The 18,441-nt window shown below is 42.5% G+C and overlaps 11 protein-coding genes and 2 non-coding genes across 13 annotated transcripts; 5 read left to right on the top strand and 8 right to left on the bottom strand.

Moving 5' to 3' along the window:
* Positions 1–155: 155 nt before the first annotated feature.
* LOC111601371 (DPH3 homolog) lies at positions 156–785 on the bottom strand. The gene is made up of 3 exons (XM_023317909.2): positions 561–785; positions 429–503; positions 156–360 (listed from the first exon to the last, which is right to left on the bottom strand). Exons 1-3 carry the CDS (start codon positions 666–668, stop codon positions 283–285), a joined length of 261 nt encoding a protein of 86 aa, XP_023173677.1. The 5' UTR covers positions 669–785; the 3' UTR covers positions 156–282.
* A 194-nt stretch (positions 786–979) lies between these two features.
* Positions 980–2,486, top strand: LOC111601368 (dnaJ homolog subfamily C member 17). The gene has a single exon (XM_023317906.2). It carries the CDS (start codon positions 1,072–1,074, stop codon positions 1,975–1,977), a length of 906 nt encoding a protein of 301 aa, XP_023173674.1. The 5' UTR covers positions 980–1,071; the 3' UTR covers positions 1,978–2,486.
* Positions 2,487–2,612: 126 nt separating this feature from the next.
* On the top strand, positions 2,613–5,040 carry LOC111601365 (GRIP and coiled-coil domain-containing protein 1). The gene is made up of 3 exons (XM_023317899.2): positions 2,613–2,888; positions 2,954–4,763; positions 4,820–5,040. Exons 1-3 carry the CDS (start codon positions 2,807–2,809, stop codon positions 4,998–5,000), a joined length of 2,073 nt encoding a protein of 690 aa, XP_023173667.2. The 5' UTR covers positions 2,613–2,806; the 3' UTR covers positions 5,001–5,040.
* An 11-nt stretch (positions 5,041–5,051) lies between these two features.
* Positions 5,052–6,621, bottom strand: LOC111601366 (protein arginine methyltransferase NDUFAF7 homolog, mitochondrial). The gene is made up of 2 exons (XM_023317900.2): positions 6,141–6,621; positions 5,052–6,059 (listed from the first exon to the last, which is right to left on the bottom strand). The coding sequence occupies exons 1-2, from the start codon at positions 6,465–6,467 to the stop codon at positions 5,076–5,078; spliced, it is 1,311 nt and encodes a 436-aa protein (XP_023173668.2). The 5' UTR covers positions 6,468–6,621; the 3' UTR covers positions 5,052–5,075.
* Positions 6,622–6,711: 90 nt separating this feature from the next.
* On the bottom strand, positions 6,712–7,710 carry LOC111601369 (venom allergen 5). The gene is made up of 2 exons (XM_023317907.2): positions 7,554–7,710; positions 6,712–7,498 (listed from the first exon to the last, which is right to left on the bottom strand). Exons 1-2 carry the CDS (start codon positions 7,659–7,661, stop codon positions 6,824–6,826), a joined length of 783 nt encoding a protein of 260 aa, XP_023173675.1. The 5' UTR covers positions 7,662–7,710; the 3' UTR covers positions 6,712–6,823.
* A 640-nt stretch (positions 7,711–8,350) lies between these two features.
* Positions 8,351–9,350, bottom strand: LOC115483694 (venom allergen 5-like). The gene is made up of 2 exons (XM_030225733.1): positions 9,195–9,350; positions 8,351–9,139 (listed from the first exon to the last, which is right to left on the bottom strand). The coding sequence occupies exons 1-2, from the start codon at positions 9,300–9,302 to the stop codon at positions 8,465–8,467; spliced, it is 783 nt and encodes a 260-aa protein (XP_030081593.1). The 5' UTR covers positions 9,303–9,350; the 3' UTR covers positions 8,351–8,464.
* Positions 9,351–10,035: 685 nt separating this feature from the next.
* LOC111601303 (venom allergen 5-like) lies at positions 10,036–10,995 on the bottom strand. Its single transcript, XM_030225737.1, has 2 exons — positions 10,836–10,995; positions 10,036–10,779 (listed from the first exon to the last, which is right to left on the bottom strand). Exons 1-2 carry the CDS (start codon positions 10,956–10,958, stop codon positions 10,105–10,107), a joined length of 798 nt encoding a protein of 265 aa, XP_030081597.1. The 5' UTR covers positions 10,959–10,995; the 3' UTR covers positions 10,036–10,104.
* Positions 10,996–11,254: 259 nt separating this feature from the next.
* Positions 11,255–12,202, top strand: LOC115483689 (venom allergen 5-like). Its single transcript, XM_030225722.1, has 2 exons — positions 11,255–11,407; positions 11,463–12,202. The coding sequence occupies exons 1-2, from the start codon at positions 11,300–11,302 to the stop codon at positions 12,135–12,137; spliced, it is 783 nt and encodes a 260-aa protein (XP_030081582.1). The 5' UTR covers positions 11,255–11,299; the 3' UTR covers positions 12,138–12,202.
* A 260-nt stretch (positions 12,203–12,462) lies between these two features.
* LOC111601304 (60S ribosomal protein L3) lies at positions 12,463–15,366 on the bottom strand. The gene is made up of 6 exons (XM_023317819.2): positions 15,280–15,366; positions 14,821–15,013; positions 14,458–14,626; positions 13,833–13,971; positions 13,144–13,533; positions 12,463–12,956 (listed from the first exon to the last, which is right to left on the bottom strand). The coding sequence occupies exons 1-6, from the start codon at positions 15,280–15,282 to the stop codon at positions 12,606–12,608; spliced, it is 1,245 nt and encodes a 414-aa protein (XP_023173587.2). The 5' UTR covers positions 15,283–15,366; the 3' UTR covers positions 12,463–12,605.
* On the bottom strand, positions 14,308–14,383 carry LOC111601378. The gene has a single exon (XR_002751547.1). It is a non-coding gene; the product is annotated as a small nucleolar RNA U83 (small nucleolar RNA).
* On the bottom strand, positions 14,699–14,780 carry LOC111601377. The gene has a single exon (XR_002751546.1). It is a non-coding gene; the product is annotated as a small nucleolar RNA U43 (small nucleolar RNA).
* A 74-nt stretch (positions 15,367–15,440) lies between the features above and the next one.
* LOC111601305 (nucleoporin Nup37) lies at positions 15,441–16,680 on the top strand. Its single transcript, XM_023317821.2, has 3 exons — positions 15,441–15,686; positions 15,745–16,153; positions 16,209–16,680. Exons 1-3 carry the CDS (start codon positions 15,543–15,545, stop codon positions 16,622–16,624), a joined length of 969 nt encoding a protein of 322 aa, XP_023173589.1. The 5' UTR covers positions 15,441–15,542; the 3' UTR covers positions 16,625–16,680.
* A 188-nt stretch (positions 16,681–16,868) lies between these two features.
* LOC111601347 (mediator of RNA polymerase II transcription subunit 7) lies at positions 16,869–17,860 on the top strand. Its single transcript, XM_023317879.2, has 2 exons — positions 16,869–17,325; positions 17,392–17,860. Exons 1-2 carry the CDS (start codon positions 16,996–16,998, stop codon positions 17,722–17,724), a joined length of 663 nt encoding a protein of 220 aa, XP_023173647.1. The 5' UTR covers positions 16,869–16,995; the 3' UTR covers positions 17,725–17,860.
* Positions 17,861–18,441: the final 581 nt, after the last annotated feature.

The raw sequence follows: 18,441 nt of genomic DNA, 5'->3' as shown, positions 1-18,441 counted from the left end.
ATATTGATTATAATTTAGCAGTACAGGAAATATTCTTTGCATTTTATCAGGCCATCTGTGCGGGACCTATTTTCTGTTCATTATTTATTTATTTGTATATCTTTTAATGCCATGTATATTTAAACATGAAAAACAATCGTATGTCAACAAAAATTGTAAACAAAATTTGCGGTAATGTATAATTGAAACTAATTGTTTACTAGTCAACATATTATTTACAATAAACGGAAGTATACAAATAAAAACTATCAATTACCGAATTGATTATACAATAAAAATGAGTTAGTTTTTCTCCAGCTTTAAATCGCTTAGCTTTTCATTTAGCGCTACTGTTTCATCCTCCTCCGCTTTGAACATATCCTGTCATATTAAATATAATTTAAAAGTTTAGTAACTTTGTTATTGAAAGATTATTTTAATCTATTTACCGCATCGTATATAATTTTAATAATCAGTGAACAGCTAGGACAAGTAGCTACTTCCTCTCCTTCTATGAGCTCTTCCTACCAAGACACAAACTTTTATAAGTAACTGCCACAAGTTTTGATATGGGTGCATACCTTGGAAATTTGAAATCGATCGCCGCAGGGACAAGGGTAATAATACATTTCCTCCTCCTCGTCGTATTCGAAATCCTCAATCTCGACCTCGTCGTGATAAATGCTCATTGTTTTGAGTAACCTAGATCTAGCATTTTTGGATTATTCACACATTATACAAACGCGATACACGTTGCGGTCGAAGTACTGCCAACCCGTTCCAATTAACAGCTGATCTGCAGATATTGTAACGCTTGTAAACAAATAAACGTTTATCAATATTTCGAAGCTAAAAATATTATAAGAGCAAGAGCAATACAACTTCGTATCGGTATAGAAAATACTCAATTTTGTCTACCATGGTAAATCGTCTTTTTATTCACTCTGGACGTAAAACTTTTTGTTTACTCGTCCGTAGCACTGCCAACCGGGCGCTCAGAACAGCTGATCTGCAAGCATTTCGACTAGATTTGTAAGCAGTTCACAAACGTTTGCAACATTTGTTTTTAAACTATATTTTTAAATTAGAGCCATGTGCAGCAAGAAATATAGTGATTTAAATCTCTACGACCTGCTCGGCGTGTCCATTGAAGCCGAGCAGGCAGAGATTCGGAAAGCGTATCGTAAACGCGCGCTGGACTGTCATCCGGATAAGAATCCAGATAATCCACAAGCAGCCGAACGCTTCCATGAGCTGTCCAAGGCACTAGAGATACTTACCGATGCAACAGCGCGTTCCGCTTACGACAAAGTGCTTAGGGCAAAAAAAGCAGCTGAGCTTCGCACCAAGCAGCTGGATAGCAAACGACAAAAGCTAAAAGAAGAACTGGAGCAAAGGGAACGCGCAGCCCTACACAAACTTCAAGTAGGACAAGCCTACAGCACAGTTCGAAAGACCGATGAAGAAGTGTTGCAGGAACAAATAGATCGTTTGCGACGCGAAGGTTCCAAATTACTAGAAGAGGAACAAAAGGCAATGCGAGAGCAACTGAAACGCAACTACATAGAGCAAAAGCAACAAAGTCAGAAAACGCCCGCCTTTGACTCCGCTCAACATCGCATCAAGATTAAATGGAAGTCTGGCAAAGCCGATGATAGCAACGGCGGCTACACACAAGAACAGCTTATGCAGTACCTTAAGAAATATGGCGAGGTAGTTGCGCTGGTCATGAACACAAATATACGCGGTCGTGCCATGGTGGAGCTGAAGACACGAGAAGCTTGCGACATGGTCCTGGCCTATGAGAAAGGTAATCCTGCGAACCCATTACACTTTCAGTGGGTAAATCCGCCAGCACAAGAAAAAGTCGTAAGCTCCATGAGCCAGAGCAATACAACAGTAAGGGATTACGAGGATTTGGTTATGCGCAAGCTTCGACAGGCAGAGGAGCGCAAACGGTTAATTGAACAAATGATGAAAGAGGAAAGCGACACGTAACCGCTGGAAAATTTGAAGATTTTGTTTAGCTTTAGTATTTAATAATAAACAAGTTGGCATCTCAGTCAAAAGCTCTTGATAGTGACACACAAATTTAAAAAAAAAGAAGTTTCCATTAATCATTTTTTTATGAGCAACGGATTGATAGATTTACTTATACTTCAATTTTATTAACAAAATATTTTACGAGTTCAAACTAGTTTTAAAATCAATTTTAGTAATCATAGCTACCAAAAAAATACAACTTGGCAGCACTGACAACAGCTGTTAACAAAAGCCGTGGTACGGATATACTGGGAATGCAAATAAATGAAAAAGAAGAAGCAGTGTTGACGCATTCAAAACAGACAGACTATTGAATACCTATCTCTTGGATAGATTTGCATTAAATTTTACTGAAATGTACAATTCACTATAATTGCTATTATTATAAACACAAAAATAGTCATAATTATTGCTGATATAAAAACTACAATAAAAAAATAAAATATAAATTTTTATGTAATGATTACAAAATACTACAACAAAATAAGTATTTTCATATATCCCTTTTTATTAAATTTCCATTATAGTATATGCATATAAATAGCCATCCCAGTTACACATGTTTTATATTTTAAATATGGGGACTATAAATGATTTTATCTAAGAAATTAAATTATACAAACACTTATCAACCAACCAATCATAGCAAAACGCAACACCGTCCTATTAAAGTGCAGGGTATCGCGCAGTGCGCCGTCGATTTCATGTTTGCCACGAGAGATATAATTAACTACAGAATTTAGTTGTGAAAATCTCAATTGATTGCAATTTGAGCTAATGCAACATGGATAAGCGACAGCGTGAGCTGGAGGCTGTGGTGAACACGCAGAAGGAACAATTGTCACGATATGAGAAGCGCCTTAAAGGTAAATCGTTGTGCAATAAGCCAAATGTAAAGTACAAGTTTGTAACTAATTAATTAAAATTGCAGACGTGGTCACAGCATACAAAGGCTTGCTCAAAGAGAAGGAAGCACTGGAGACAAGTTTAGCGGCGCATGCCGAAGTTACGTCTGGTAAGGATTCAAATGCTGTCGATTCTCGAACAACCACAACTACTGGCCAAGATAGCGGCGACGCAGCTGATGGATCCACGTCCACATGCAGCGAGGTAACCGCTGGCAGTGAGGAAAGAGGTCAGCTTCAGACGCAAATCATAACGCTTATGAACTCTCTGGCTACACTCTCCGCTGAAAAGTCGCGGATGGAGGCATCTTTTCAAGCTGATAAGAAGCAGCTGCGCGCACAGATTGCACAGAAGGAACAGACTATACAGGAGCTGCACGCCAAGGCCAAGGAACAGGCTCAGCGTGCCAAAAACGACGTGGACGAGGTCAAAGCAAAGTGGATTATTGAGCGACAGGATCGCGAAAAGGAAACCAACAATCAGATGATTATGCTCCGTGAGCTGCAGAAGCTGTATGCAGATGAACGTCACCTTAAAGAGAACATTGAGATGCAGTTGAACAATTTTAAGACGCAGTTTGCCAGTAATGAGGCTGAGAACAGTCGACTGCGTGAGCTGCAACTTCAGCTAAAGGAGGCGCGTGCACAGCTAAAGCAATTGCAGACCAAAGCAGAACAAACAACTGCTGCAGCGTCTGCGACTGACAGTAGTATGTTGCTGCAGCAGGTGCGTCAGGAGATGCAGCAATTAAAGGAGCAGCACTCTGTAGCGATCAAGCAGGAGCAGCGACGTGTTCTGCGCGCCGAAGAGCAGAGCCGACGGCAGGCGGCTCTGCACGAGGATAGGGTGGCCAATTTGGAATCTCGCCTGGCAGAGCTAAGCAACTCGGTGGGTACCTACGATCGCTTGCGTCAACAAGATCAGGATAGTATCCATGCGCTTAAGCAGCAGCTGCACGAGCTGGAACAGCTGCAAACCCGTACAGTACCCACCGTCCAGCCACTCAAAGATAGCGACCAGGATGTGGCTGTTCTAGTGGATGAAATTGTGCGCCTCAAAAAGTTGCTGACTAATGCCAATGCGCGCTCTTCTAATCCCATGGACCTCAGCAAGGTACTGGGCAGCAGCCATGCAGCTGCCAACATCGATTCCCATGCCCAATGTGAGCTACAGCTGCAAAACTTACAGAAATTACTGGAGAATGGTAAGCAGCAGGAGGTTCATCTACAGCAGAAAATTCAGTTGCAGCAGACTCACATCCAAACGCTGCAGGACAAGGTACAGGTACTTAATCGCAACATAGACGAAACCGAGCAAGAACTGAAACAGCAGGGCGACAAGATGCGTATAGCGCTCAAGAATGAGCGTGTAAAGTGGCAAGAGGCAAAGGCGGAGTTGGAAAATGAGACGCGTTGCAAACTTAACGAGCTGGAGCAACTGCTGCAAAAGCAGCGCCAGCGTTCACTTCAATTGCTCGACGAGAAGGAGCAGGAGATTAAGACGCTGCAAACCTCATTCGAAGTCTTCCACAAGCCAAACGCGTCACCTCTGGAGAGCAGTGAAACCTTTGCCTACTCCTCGGACGCAGACAGCGTAGAGGTTGAGGGCGAACGTGAGACGAAGATGAAGGTTAAGCCCAAGAAACTATCATTGGGCGAGAACTGTCATATGCTGCACTATGCCAACGAGCTGGCACGCAAGGACATTGAGATTACAACGCTACGCAAATCCAAATACGTAGCAGAGTCTACGCTTAGGAAAGCCATACAGGATAAGGTCACGGCGCAGCAGGAGATGCACGAGAAGATTGAACTGCTCGAGGAGCAGGTGGACAGGTGAGTCAACACTTCAGTTACATCCATATTGACTTAATTTCCTTGCCCAACTTTAGATTGGAGCGTTGCAAGACGCGTGAAGGCGCTAATTTGGAGTATCTGAAGAACGTTGTTATTAGCTTCATTGTCACCCGGGATGCGGAAGATAAGCGTCACATGCTGAACGCCATTAGTGCTGTCCTTCAATTCACCAGCAACGAGATGCAGACAATTAATGCAGCATTCCAAAAGAAGTAGAATTCATACGAAACATTATTAAAATAGATCATGTATAGAATATAATATTTATATATTAAATACTAAAGATGTGTGTTATCCAAAGCCAGCCACGGGATATTTGTTCAGGTGGGCAGCCAGTACGCCGGGGAACATGGCAAGAAATTTAAATCGGCTGCCCATTTGCTTTGCATCGGTCAACATCTCATAGCCGGAGCGTATGATACTCTGGTTCTCGGGCAAAGCATGCATCAGCAGCTGCTCCAGACGCACTTCGCCCTGCATGCTTCTCATAAAGTCACCCTGCTGTACTGGCCCACAGCAGTGAATGTGGGCACGCGTCTCCGCTACGTGCTTTAAATGCCTAAAGTCGACATCGGCTGTGAGATCTGCCGTTCCTGGTGCAAGCAGCGGCTCATGCAAGGCATGCTGCTTGAATCCGCGAAATGTGTCTGTTTTGTCGCCAAAGTGACCGTAGTCCATGATTAAAGCAATACCACCATGCTGCTCCAGCCGCTCTGCCAGGAGTCCCACATGTCGTTCCGCCTCCAGCGAGTATTCTAGACTGCTGCGCTGTTCCTGCGGCAACGGCTTAAACAAATTTGACACAGGTGTTTGAGCCTTGGACATAACATATCGGAAATCAGCCGTCGTTGAGTTTATGTCCACATCGATGAGCACTTCCTGCCACTTGCCGTTGATCAACTGAAGCTTGTGCACAGGTAACGCATCAAAGAACTCGTGCGCTAATACCAGAGAAAACCCAACTGGCACATCCTCCAACCGGCGATGCCAAAACACCTGCGTGCCCGTAGCCGTGGTGCCAGTTTGGTAGTGCTGTAACTGCTCCTCCTCTGGTAAGATCTCGTACTTGTAGCAGAAACGCTGCGCCTGCGCTTGGCTCAGATACGGACTGATCTCGACCATATGCATGCTGAACTGTGCGCCACTCTTGAATTTGGATATCACTTTAAGGACATCACGCGCCAGTGTGCCGCGTCCTGGTCCTAATTCAATCAACTGAAATGGCGACGGACTACCTAGCTTCTGCCATTCATTCATCAACCAGACGCCAACGAGCTACATTGAGTTGAATTATTATAAATCTGTTATACAGTTATTTATTACACCTAACATCAGTTAGGTGCGCTCAGAACTCACCTCCCCAAAAATCTGTGATATTTCTGGAGATGTTATAAAGTCACCCGCTCGACCAAAAACATCCCGATTCATGTAGTAACCGCCATGTGGATTCGTCAGCACCTCCCGCATGTACTCAGCAACGGTGATGGGACCCGTGGCTTGAATCTTGGCAGCTAGCTGCTTAGTTAGGTTACCATTACTTTTTGCATGTGTATCAGATGTCTGCTTTGGCTTTTGGTTTTGCTCCAACTCCACATTGCTAGACACCGCAGGCTGGCCAGGACGGCGAACAGATTTATAGCTGTACCAGCGTCTGCTGCCGATTCGCAAAACCTCTCGTAACATCTTTGCTTACGTTGGAGCTGCCAACTTATTTCAAATATTAATCAGCTGCTTGTATGAAAAGTCGTTAACTCCGAAAAAACTGATAGAATGCGCCGTTTTCAGATTCATATTTTAAATGAATGTTTTATGTTACTTAAAGCATCTTGAAAATACTGTCTATTAGCATCTAACACCTCCCAATGCTTCTATTTTATTTAAATGTCACTTAGATTGGTTTAACCAAATTAACAAATATTCGGGGCAGTTGATTGGAACGAGAAATCTTTAACTTTTTATTTTATTATACATGTCAAGGGTTTGTATTACATCTTAAAACGGTCAATTATCAAATATTCATTCACACTTTTCCCCTTTCCTTAAAACACCTTGATGTCAGGGACAACCTTCTCGTTGTCGTAGATTTCCTTGGCATAACAGAGATTGGGATAGTCGAAGGCAGCACCGTATCGGTTCTTGCAGCCGGAGGTGGCTTTGTCGCCGGGTGTGTAGACGGGCTGGCCAATCACGTTGGTAGTGGCAAAGTTGCAGGTAAGTACAAAGTGGTTGTAGTAGTCACGGGTGAAGCGTACAGCGGCACAGCCCAAATGGGTATTCTTCTCCGACACGGCAATAGTGAACTTGGCCACGTTCTTGTTGGGCAACTCTTCTGGGAAGCTGGCCAAAATCTCAGGTGAAGCATTGGCACGCTGGGCAAACCAGTTCTCGATCTGCTCCTTAATGATTTCCGCATCGGTATACTCAGACTCGGCACCGCTGTAGCTGAAAATAGCATTGTTCTGGCCAGCGTAAGCGAAGCGTTCTGTACTGCGACACTTGTCAGGAAGGGACTGACAAGTCTTAACATTGAAAAGAGCCAAATGGGTCAGTTCCTCACACCAGGTCATCTTGGCCATGCGCGTTGCCTTGGGTAAGCCTTCAATAGCGCCTCCAGCAACAGTGTTCCGTAGCTCATTGAACAGGGTCAGAATCAGCTTCTCGTGGGGTTGGATGTTTACCTCTCTCACATCCTTGGGGCAGTTCTCACTAAAGTTCTGCAGGATGTTTGCGTTTATAATGGTTAGTTGTTGGATAGGATTAGTCACTTACTCCTTTGTTGTTGCAGGCAATGTGCTTGTCCAGACAGGTGGGCAAGGCACAGTAGTCAATGGAGGCGGCGAGGCCAACTAGGACAGTCAACAAAAGGAATGCTTTCATTGTGATCAACTGTTCACACTTAACTGATGCCTAATCAGCGAAGCAGTGGCGTATTTATAGCCCCGTGAACAAATGTTACCACGGCTTGGAACACATATTCCAAGAATCACAGTACATCCATGAACATTTGTTTGAAACTTCTGGTTTGTATTATAACAAAGTTTAGTTGAAACTCTGTTTATCCAAATCCATTTGCACATCTGTGTTTTTATCCATTATGGTACTGACTCACATTTTTGAATTCGTAACACCCGTGGCATGATTCTTGGCAGCTAGCTGTTAGCTAGTTAAGTTACTATTGCATGTGTAACAGATGTCTGCTTTGGCTTTTGATTTTGCTCCAACTCCACATCGCTAGACGCAGCAGGCTGGCTAGGACGGCGAACAGATTTATAGCTGTACTAGCGTCTGCTGCCGATTCGCAAAACCTCTCGTAACATCTTTGCTTACGTTGGAGCTGCCAACTTATTTCAAATATTAATCAGCTGCTTGTATGAAAAGTCGTTAGGTCCGAAAAAGCAAATGCGCTATCTTCAAATTCGTCTATTACTTAAATGCGTTTTATATGTCGCTTAATACGTCTTGCAAATAATGTCTATTAGCAACTAATTATACGCCTCCTCATGGATTCCATATTTTCTAATTGGCTCTTAGATTGGCTTAAATAATTTAACAAAAGTTCGAGACAGTTGATTGGAATGCGAAATCATTAAAAGTTTTATTTTATTATGCAAGTCAAGTGTTTGTATTACATCTTAAAATGGTCAGTCAGCAAATAATCATTTTCACTTTTCCCCCTTTCCTTAAAACACCTTGATATCGGGGACAACCTTCTCATTGTCGTAGATTTCCTTGGCATAACAGAGATTGGGATAGTCGAAGGCAGCACCGTATCGGTTCTTGCAGCCGGAGGTGGCTTTGTCGCCGGGTGTGTAGACGGGCTGGCCAATCACGTTGGTAGTGGCAAAGTTGCAGGTAAGTACAAAGTGGTTGTAGTAGTCACGGGTGAAGCGTACAGCGGCACAGCCCAAATGGGTATTTTTCTCCGACACGGCAATAGTGAACTTGGCCACGTTCTTGTTGGGCAACTCTTCTGGGAAGCTGGCCAAAATCTCAGGTGAAGCATTGGCACGCTGAGCAAACCAGTTCTCAATCTGCTCCTTAATGATTTCCGCATCGGTATACTCAGACTCGGCACCGCTGTAGCTGAAAATAGCATTGTTCTGGCCAGCGTAAGCGAAGCGTTCTGTACTGCGACACTTGTCAGGAAGGGACTGACAAGTCTTAACATTGAAAAGAGCCAAATGGGTCAGTTCCTCACACCAGGTCATCTTGGCCATGCGCGTTGCCTTGGGTAAGCCTTCAATAGCGCCTCCAGCAACAGTGTTCCGTAGCTCATTGAACAGGGTCAGAATCAGCTTCTCGTGGGGTTGGATGTTTACCTCTCTCACATCCTTGGGGCAGTTCTCACTAAAGTTCTGCAGGATGTTTGCGTTTATAATGGTTAGTTGTTGGATAGGATTAGTCACTTACTCCTTTGTTGTTGCAGGCAATGTGCTTGTCCAGACAGGTGGGCAAGGCACAGTAGTCAATGGAGGCGGCGAGGCCAACTAGGACAGTCAACAAAAGGAATGCTTTCATTGTGATCAACTGTTCACACTTAACTGATGCCTAATCAGCGAAGCAGTGGCGTATTTATAGCCCCGTGAACAAATGTTACCACGGCTTGGAACACATATTCCAAGAATCACAGTACATCCATGAACATTTGTTTGAAACTTCTGGTTTGTATTATAACAAAGTTTAGTTGAAACTCTGTTTATCCAAATCCATTTGCACATCTGTGTTTTTATCCATTATGGTACTGACTCACATTTTTGAATTCGTAACACCCGTGGCATGATTCTTGGCAGCTAGCTGTTAGCTAGTTAAGTTACTATTGCATGTGTAACAGATGTCTGCTTTGGCTTTTGATTTTGCTCCAACTCCACATCGCTAGACGCAGCAGGCTGGCTAGGACGGCGAACAGATTTATAGCTGTACTAGCGTCTGCTGCCGATTCGCAAAACCTCTCGTAACATCTTTGCTTACGTTGGAGCTGCCAACTTATTTCAAATATTAATCAGCTGCTTGTATGAAAAGTCGTTAGGTCCGAAAAAGCAAATGCGCTATCTTCAAATTCGTCTATTACTTAAATGCGTTTTATATGTCGCTTAATACGTCTTGCAAATAATGTCTATTAGCAACTAATTATACGCCTCCTCATGGATTCCATATTTTCTAATTGGCTCTTAGATTGGCTTAAATAATTTAACAAAAGTTCGAGATAGTTGATTGGAATGCGAAATCATTAAAAGTTTTATTTTATTATGCAAGTCAAGTGATTGTATTACATCTTAAAATGGTCAGTCAGCAAATAATCATTTTCACTTTTCCCCTTTCCTTAAAACACCTTGATATCGGGGACAACCTTCTCATTGTCGTAGATTTCCTTGGCATAACAGAGATTGGGATAGTCGAAGGCAGCACCGTATCGGTTCTTGCAGCCGGAGGTGGCTTTGTCGCCGGGTGTGTAGACGGGCTGGCCAATCACGTTGGTAGTGGCAAAGTTGCAGGTAAGTACAAAGTGGTTGTAGTAGTCACGGGTGAAGCGTACAGCGGCACAGCCCAAATGGGTATTCTTCTCCGACACGGCAATAGTGAACTTGGCCACGTTCTTGTTGGGCAACTCTTCTGGGAAGCTGGCCAAAATCTCAGGTGAAGCATTGGCACGCTGGGCAAACCAGTTCTCGATCTGCTCCTTAATGATTTCCGCATCGGTATACTCAGACTCGGCACCGCTGTAGCTGAAAATAGCATTGTTCTGGCCAGCGTAAGCGAAGCGTTCTGTACTGCGACACTTGTCAGGAAGGGACTGACAAGTCTTAACATTGAAAAGAGCCAAATGGGTCAGTTCCTCACACCAGGTCATCTTGGCCATGCGCGTTGCCTTGGGTAAGCCTTCAATAGCGCCTCCAGCAACAGTGTTCCGTAGCTCATTGAACAGGGTCAGAATCAGCTTCTCGTGGGGTTGGATGTTTACCTCTCTCACATCCTTGGGGCAGTTCTCACTAAAGTTCTGCAGGATGTTTGCGTTTTTAATGGTTTCTTTGCTGGATATGATTAGTCACTTACTCCTTTGTTGTTGCAGGCAATGTGCTTGTCCAGACAGGTGGGCAAGGCACAGTAGTCAACGGAGGCGACAAGGCCTACCAAGGCTGTGATCAGCAGTAGGAAACTGCAGACTTTAGAGAACATCTTGTATTTGTTGGCTGTCTGCTTGCAACTGAAGTATGAATACAAAAGTAGCCCAATTTATACCCCTTTGAGCTTCATTAGCTGCCGCAGGTGTTGCCAATTCAAAGGAGTGAGTCAATACGCTAATGGATTAGCACACAGATGTGCAAATGGATTTGGATAAACAGAGTTTCAACTAAACTTTGTTATAATACAAACCAGAAGTTTCAAACAAATGTTCATGGATGTACTGTGATTCTTGGAATATGTGTTCCAAGCCGTGGTAACATTTGTTCACGGGGCTATAAATACGCCACTGCTTCGCTGATTAGGCATCAGTTAAGTGTGAACAGTTGATCACAATGAAAGCATTCCTTTTGTTGACTGTCCTAGTTGGCCTCGCCGCCTCCATTGACTACTGTGCCTTGCCCACCTGTCTGGACAAGCACATTGCCTGCAACAACAAAGGAGTAAGTGACTAATCCTATCCAACAACTAACCATTATAAACGCAAACATCCTGCAGAACTTTAGTGAGAACTGCCCCAAGGATGTGAGAGAGGTAAACATCCAACCCCACGAGAAGCTGATTCTGACCCTGTTCAATGAGCTACGGAACACTGTTGCTGGAGGCGCTATTGAAGGCTTACCCAAGGCAACGCGCATGGCCAAGATGACCTGGTGTGAGGAACTGACCCATTTGGCTCTTTTCAATGTTAAGACTTGTCAGTCCCTTCCTGACAAGTGTCGCAGTACAGAACGCTTCGCTTACGCTGGCCAGAACAATGCTATTTTCAGCTACAGCGGTGCCGAGTCTGAGTATACCGATGCGGAAATCATTAAGGAGCAGATCGAGAACTGGTTTGCCCAGCGTGCCAATGCTTCACCTGAGATTTTGGCCAGCTTCCCAGAAGAGTTGCCCAACAAGAACGTGGCCAAGTTCACTATTGCCGTGTCGGAGAAGAATACCCATTTGGGCTGTGCCGCTGTACGCTTCACCCGTGACTACTACAACCACTTTGTACTTACCTGCAACTTTGCCACTACCAACGTGATTGGCCAGCCCGTCTACACACCCGGCGACAAAGCCACCTCCGGCTGCAAGAACCGATACGGTGCTGCCTTCGACTATCCCAATCTCTGTTATGCCAAGGAAATCTACGACAATGAGAAGGTTGTCCCCGATATCAAGGTGTTCTAAGGATAAATAACATTATTTACATAATTGGATTATATCGACAGTTGCATATTTTATAGTTAATCAATAAATAGGTGCACAAAAGTGAAAAGTACGATGAATATTAATTGAAGATTGCTAATAATTATATACACTCACCAATTAACATTTATCTGAGCTATTTTCTATTAACTACCAGAATACTTCCCACTCAATTTTTTAGTTCAGTGAAGAATGTAACAACTTATGTATGAATAAGTTTTACTCAATATTTATCAGATTAGACCTCAGAAAAATGGATGGAAGTAATATCAGGACTAGCTTCTATTACCAGACAAGAATCAAACAAGTTATATTTTTCAGTTAGCTTATTCAAAGCCACATTTTGTTTATTGAACCAACTTTACCGCAACAAAGGCGGTAGAAGCCAAGATAAAACATCAAGCAATCGGATTTTGTATTGATAGAACGATACAAAAGACGGGCCACCGTTTAGGCGGTGGTGGCAGCAGCAGCAGCGGTGGTAGCAGCTGCCTCTTCCTTGAGGCGATCCTTCTTGAGGGGACCCATGAAGGCCAACTTGTCGGCTGGTGTCTGGAAACGACCATGACCCATCTTGGACGAGGTGTCAATGAACTTCAGCTTAATCTGTTCCAGCGCCGAACGTTTGGTGTGGCGCAACAAAGACTTGCGCAGAGTGATGACGCGCTTCTTGGAACCGATGCAGCAGCCCTTAATCATGACAAAGTCATTGTTGACTTCACCATAGTGGGGGAAACCACCCATGGGGGTAATGCTTTTGTCGGTTAAATCGTACTCCGTGGAAGCATTGTTCTTGATAACCTACAATTACAAGATGTACATTAGACAAATATACTTTTAAAGCACAGTAATTAGTATTGAAAATGTTATCAGTCCTATCATTATAGATATCATGGCTTATCAAGCTTTTTGTTTTTCGATGTCGTTATTTAATGGTTTTTATCATCATTGAAAGGAATATTTTTAATTTAAAATGTGAATTTCTTACCTTGCCGTCTTGAGTATGAATGCCAGCACCGATGCGGTAGATCTTCTTGTTAATCTCGGTACGATGATGATAGCCCTTCTGGCCAGCACGTGCCACAGTTGTGGACACACGAGACGGATGCCAGGCACCGATACAGGCAACCTTGCGTAGACCCTTGTGCGTCTTGCGGGGTAGTTTTTTGGTGTGCCAACGCGAGGTGACACCCTTGAAACCCTTACCCTTGGTCACGCCCACACAATCAACCATCTCATCCTGGCCAAACACATTGCTGACCTGGATGGGTTTCTCAAGATGTTCACGCACCCATTTGACCTTATCCTCGATGGAGCCACCATTCAGTTGGATCTCCATGATGTGTGCCTTCTTTTGGCGTTGCTTAATCAGACGAATCTGTATAAAAAAATAAGTACAATTGTTAAAATAAAATTGTAATATATGCATGGACTGTGCGTGATATGGTTTAACCGTGCGTTCATCGCCTGAACGGCTGCGCACCGTTACTGGAATATATCAAGCATCGCCACCCGAAGGGCAATTTGATCTACGACGTTGTATCCATAAACTGTGTATTAATAAGGCACAGCGCGAATACTTTTTAGGCCAGGCGCACCGACCGGCTGTGAAGCACAGTCGGCACAACAAGACCAAGGACGTCGTGCATTTAAAGTTTAGATTGTTACTATATTTACCTGCGAGTGGGCAATAACACGGATGACCTTGCAGTAACGCAGCATCTTACGGAAATCGTTTTCGATGCTCTTCTTGCCCAAATCATCGGTCCACTTCTTGCTAGCCTTGGTGAAAGCCTTCTTTTTCTCGCTCTTGTACCTGATTGGAACGAAGTTTGGAGTTGCGAATTAATACAGTGCCGTGTCGAGTCAATCAGTCGAACGCTGTATCAAGTCTGTGAGGGGCGAGAGACAAAACGGGAAGCACACCTCATCGCTTATTAAAAAATAGCGAGCGGAGATGACAATCTTCCATGACGTGTTCACTCATCAATTGGACACAATATCCAAATGCAGCTCACACGACTTGTATAGATTTAAAAAGCTCTCTCAGCGAACTGATCCAAGAACTTTATGATTTTCATTCAAGTTAGTAAGAGTCAAACTAAGAAATATGCATCGCACACGCAGCTCCAAGTAAAATTACTTTGCAACTGTGTTCAGAAGGAAGGCAGCAGTATGGTAATAAAGTTTTCGACAAAGTCATTCAGATACCATATTCTCATCATACAATAGCAAAGAACCTCCAAATTGTAACCACGTGTGCAGAGATAAAAAAAATGGCGTCTGGCATTTATATACATACCAGTTCTTGTAGAAGCGACGACGACACTCCTCAGACAAATGCTGAGCCCATACATTGACCAAAGCGCGCAAGCCAAATGGAGTCTCAATGTATCCAACAGCACCTACAGCAATCATTGGTGGAGTCTCCAAAATGGTGACAGCCTCAACGACCTCCTTCTTGTTGATCTCTATAATACAAGATAACGAAAAACCGAGTTTAAGCACGTAGATGTCAATCAAATATTAATATTTATTATATTTGAATCAGTCCGCCCTAGTTAATTGATAATCACGGTTGATCATATGTGTTCTAACCATAAAATTTTAACTGTTCCTCATCATGGAAAATTTACTACACAAAATAAATATTCTTTTAACTTACTTGATCCAGGACGATCGGCCTCGCGCACAATATGCGTCATACCGGCTTTGTAGCCGATGAAGCAAGTTAGATGCACTGGCTTGGTGGCATCATCCTTGGGGAAAGCCTTAACCTTGCCACGATGACGGCATGAGCGCTTCTTGGGGTAGAAGGCCATCGAGCCATGGCGAGGAGCAGAAAATTTTCGATGAGACTGTAAATAAGATAAGCAATAGCATTTTTCTTAATGATTGCATATGTACTTCCATTTCTCTTTATATTTTCTTTGAGGTTAGGTATGCTCACGCATGTTTTAAATACACGTGTCCAATATTTAAAGACAAAATATTTTTTGCAAACAAATTGATTTTCACTCGGCTTACATTATATTTCAATACTTTTTCATAACTAAATTACAAAACTAATCTTTTTTAGTGTATATATTTGTGTTAGTTTTCACAGTTCTGCAGCTGCACTTACCATGACGTCCGTTCAATTCAGACGCTGAAATAGAAAGAAAGGAAATGAATATTCGAAACGCGAAGTCGGCTACGCTTGCTATAATCAGTGTTGGCAACCATACAAAAAAAAACTAGTGTGGTTGGCTCTGATTTCAAAGTTGTGTTTAGCTGCTCCTGCCAACTCGCGGCAAATTAAAGTGAAATTAACCAACACTTACGTAAAATAATTGGCGCCGGTAATTTGTTGCATTATTTAATAATTTGTAATAAAAGTTAATAAAAATGAGAACAATAACGGAACCTGACCACAGTATAATGTTGAGTGAGCCCATCAGTTGCTTTGAAATATGTGAAAACGATTTTGCGTATAACTTAATCTGCGTAGCCCAACAAAAACATCTGTCCTTGATATTAATTGGTCTGCCGGCAAGTAAAAAAGCTAAAATAAGAGAGTATTTAAATAAAGTTATATTTTTATTGTTAGGAGGAGAGCGGCGCGTTTGTATGGAATCATGTACAAGATATGGAGATACCCGATGAGGATGCGCGCTGTCACACGATTGCCTTCTCCCCGGATACCTCGCTTAACTGCACTCCAAATAAAGTTTCCGTTTGCGCCTCTATTGGAAAATGTAATTTGACACTTTTTCACACAAATCTAAATGACGTGACCAACGTACAATGCCTTCGTGGACACAGCAGCTATATCAATGGCATTGCTTGGGTTTGCGATGGCGAGTTACTTGCTTCGGTCAGCGATGATTTTACATGCAAGTTTTGGAATATCGGGGCGAATTTCGAGAACGTAATCACATTTTGTCTCTCTTCGGCGGGCATGTCTATTAAAAGCCATCCAGAGGATCCAAACAAGGTCCTCGTAGCCGAGAAACGTGGTAAGGCATACCTATTAGTTTGAACTACAACTACTGTTAAAACTTTTGATTTTAGGCATTGTGCATTTGTATAATGTGCGCAGCAAGCAAACAGTCGTTTCCGTCGAATCACCCAAATTTCCACTCATGTCCGCCGATTGGGCAAATAACAACCGGCTTTTTGTCACAGCCTTGGCTGGTGGCGATATTGTCACCTGGGATTTGAGCCGTCCGTTTGTACCCGCTGACATAAAGCAGGTCCACGAAGATGGCGGCCGTATTGTACGCTTCGCTCCAGGCAGCACAGAGATTGCAATGGCCACCATTGGACGACCGGATCTTACGTTGAAAGTGTTTGTGGCTAAGTCCACGGTACCGCTTATTGAATCGCCTTTAAAAACATACGGTGGTTTGGCATGGCATCAGCGCTTACCTTACATCAGCGCTGCGTCTGATAGGAGATTATGTTTTTGGAAGGTACAAATAAAATAATTACAAAATGTTCATGTTCAAATAGTGACATTTTTTATTTGCATATCTCTTTTATTATGGTCACACTGACATCAATGTACTTATTTTGTTGCGTTAGCGTTATCCATAGATTTGCTCTGCATCTGAAGAAATTGTACATTTTTTTAAAACTTAGAATCACGTAATAAAATGCTGTTAATAATATATTATTTTTGAATAAAAATAAACTGCATTTCTTTATCAAATTTAGCCATCTCGTATTTTTTGTTTCTTTTGGTATTTGAACTGTTTGGTCTAATGGTCACACTGGCTTTAAAGTATTTACTTTGTGGGCGACCAAATAAACACAAATCACGAAAATTGCAACCCGGCTATAAAACTGAAAGCTTAAGATGTCCACTGCTGAAACACAGGTATCCAGTTTACCCATGCCACCGGAGCGTTACATCAGCAACTACACAGAGGAAAACATTAGGAGAAATCGAGCACCGCGTCCACCTCCACCGCCGTCTCAGCATGAAGTTTACAGCATGTTTGGTATACAGTACAACAACGACGAGATGATACGCTCTCTAGAGTCACAGAATATCAAGCGTCTGATACCCATACACTTTGATCGTCGCAAGGAGCTCAAGAAACTGAATCACTCGCTGCTCGTTAACTTTTTGGATCTAATTGACTTTTTGATACTAAATCCCGATAGTCCGAGGCGCACAGAAAAAGTAAGTGAATGAAAAATATATATTGCAAATAAAACATTAAATATAAACAATTTTTTATTACTACAGATTGATGACCTCAGTCTGCTCTTTGTCAATATGCATCATCTTCTGAATGAGTTTCGACCGCATCAAGCCCGCGAAACTCTGCGCGTAATGATGGAAATGCAAAAGAGGCAGCGCGTTGAAACGGCTACACGTTTTCAAAAACACTTGGAGCGTGTTCGTGAAATTGTTAATAGTGCCTTTGCAGCATTGCCAACACTCTATGATGATGATGAGCATGGTGGTGCGAAGATTAAAATGGAAGTAGATCCCCTCGAATCGAATGCTGCTGCCAAAAATGATCCAAGCTATCAGCATGATCGCATGATGTGCAAATTGGTGGATTCCATTGACTGATACATTGACTATAATACGCGAACTTTTACAGAAATGCAGCAGAGACACTTTGTTAACCTGCATCTGCCTAGGCGTAGATGACATATATATATGTAAATTATTTGCTAATAGAAATACATTTTTAAATTTTATATTGAACGGCTAAAATGCATTTTCAATTATATGCTTTAGAATTGTTATGACATATAATCCATATTAGGATTTCACCATATTAATGGCGTATTTCTGGTTAATCTTTTACTTTTTTATTGTGATTATTATATATTATTTACTTATATGTAATTACTTAAACATTCACTGCTAACTGCTAAGTCACCAAGCAACGTGCTTATCACGCATTTACCAGCCCCCAAATATCATTTAGCTTCTGCTATCTTTGTTGCTACCTTTTCGCTTATCATTACTTCTGGGCTGCCACTGATTAACAGGGTGTTGATGCCCGCTATGATAAAGACTAGAAGATGCCTACACAAGAGATCTGTTTGTTAATGTAAAGTGCTTAACCCATGATTGGCAAAGAATTTTTCCATAATACGAGAATTGGCTATCCGTGTATAGGTTGAACGAACTCATTGCACTTTTAGAGTTTTATATAAAAATATTTCCTATACTTTTGTTACCGTATAACATTTTCTAATTCTCTCAAACCAAGATGGATCATCTAGAAACAATATAAGGTTTTTTTTGAGCGTAGCTTGGAAAATTTCCGACCAATAA

Source organism: Drosophila hydei, unplaced genomic scaffold (genome assembly GCF_003285905.1).
Source record: "Drosophila hydei strain 15085-1641.00,03,60 unplaced genomic scaffold, DhydRS2 tig00008139-arrow-pilon, whole genome shotgun sequence".
In the NCBI taxonomy this organism is placed as follows: Eukaryota; Metazoa; Arthropoda; class Insecta; order Diptera; family Drosophilidae; genus Drosophila; species Drosophila hydei.
Note: the sequence above shows the minus strand (reverse complement) of the source record. Positions and strands in the feature narration are given on the sequence as shown.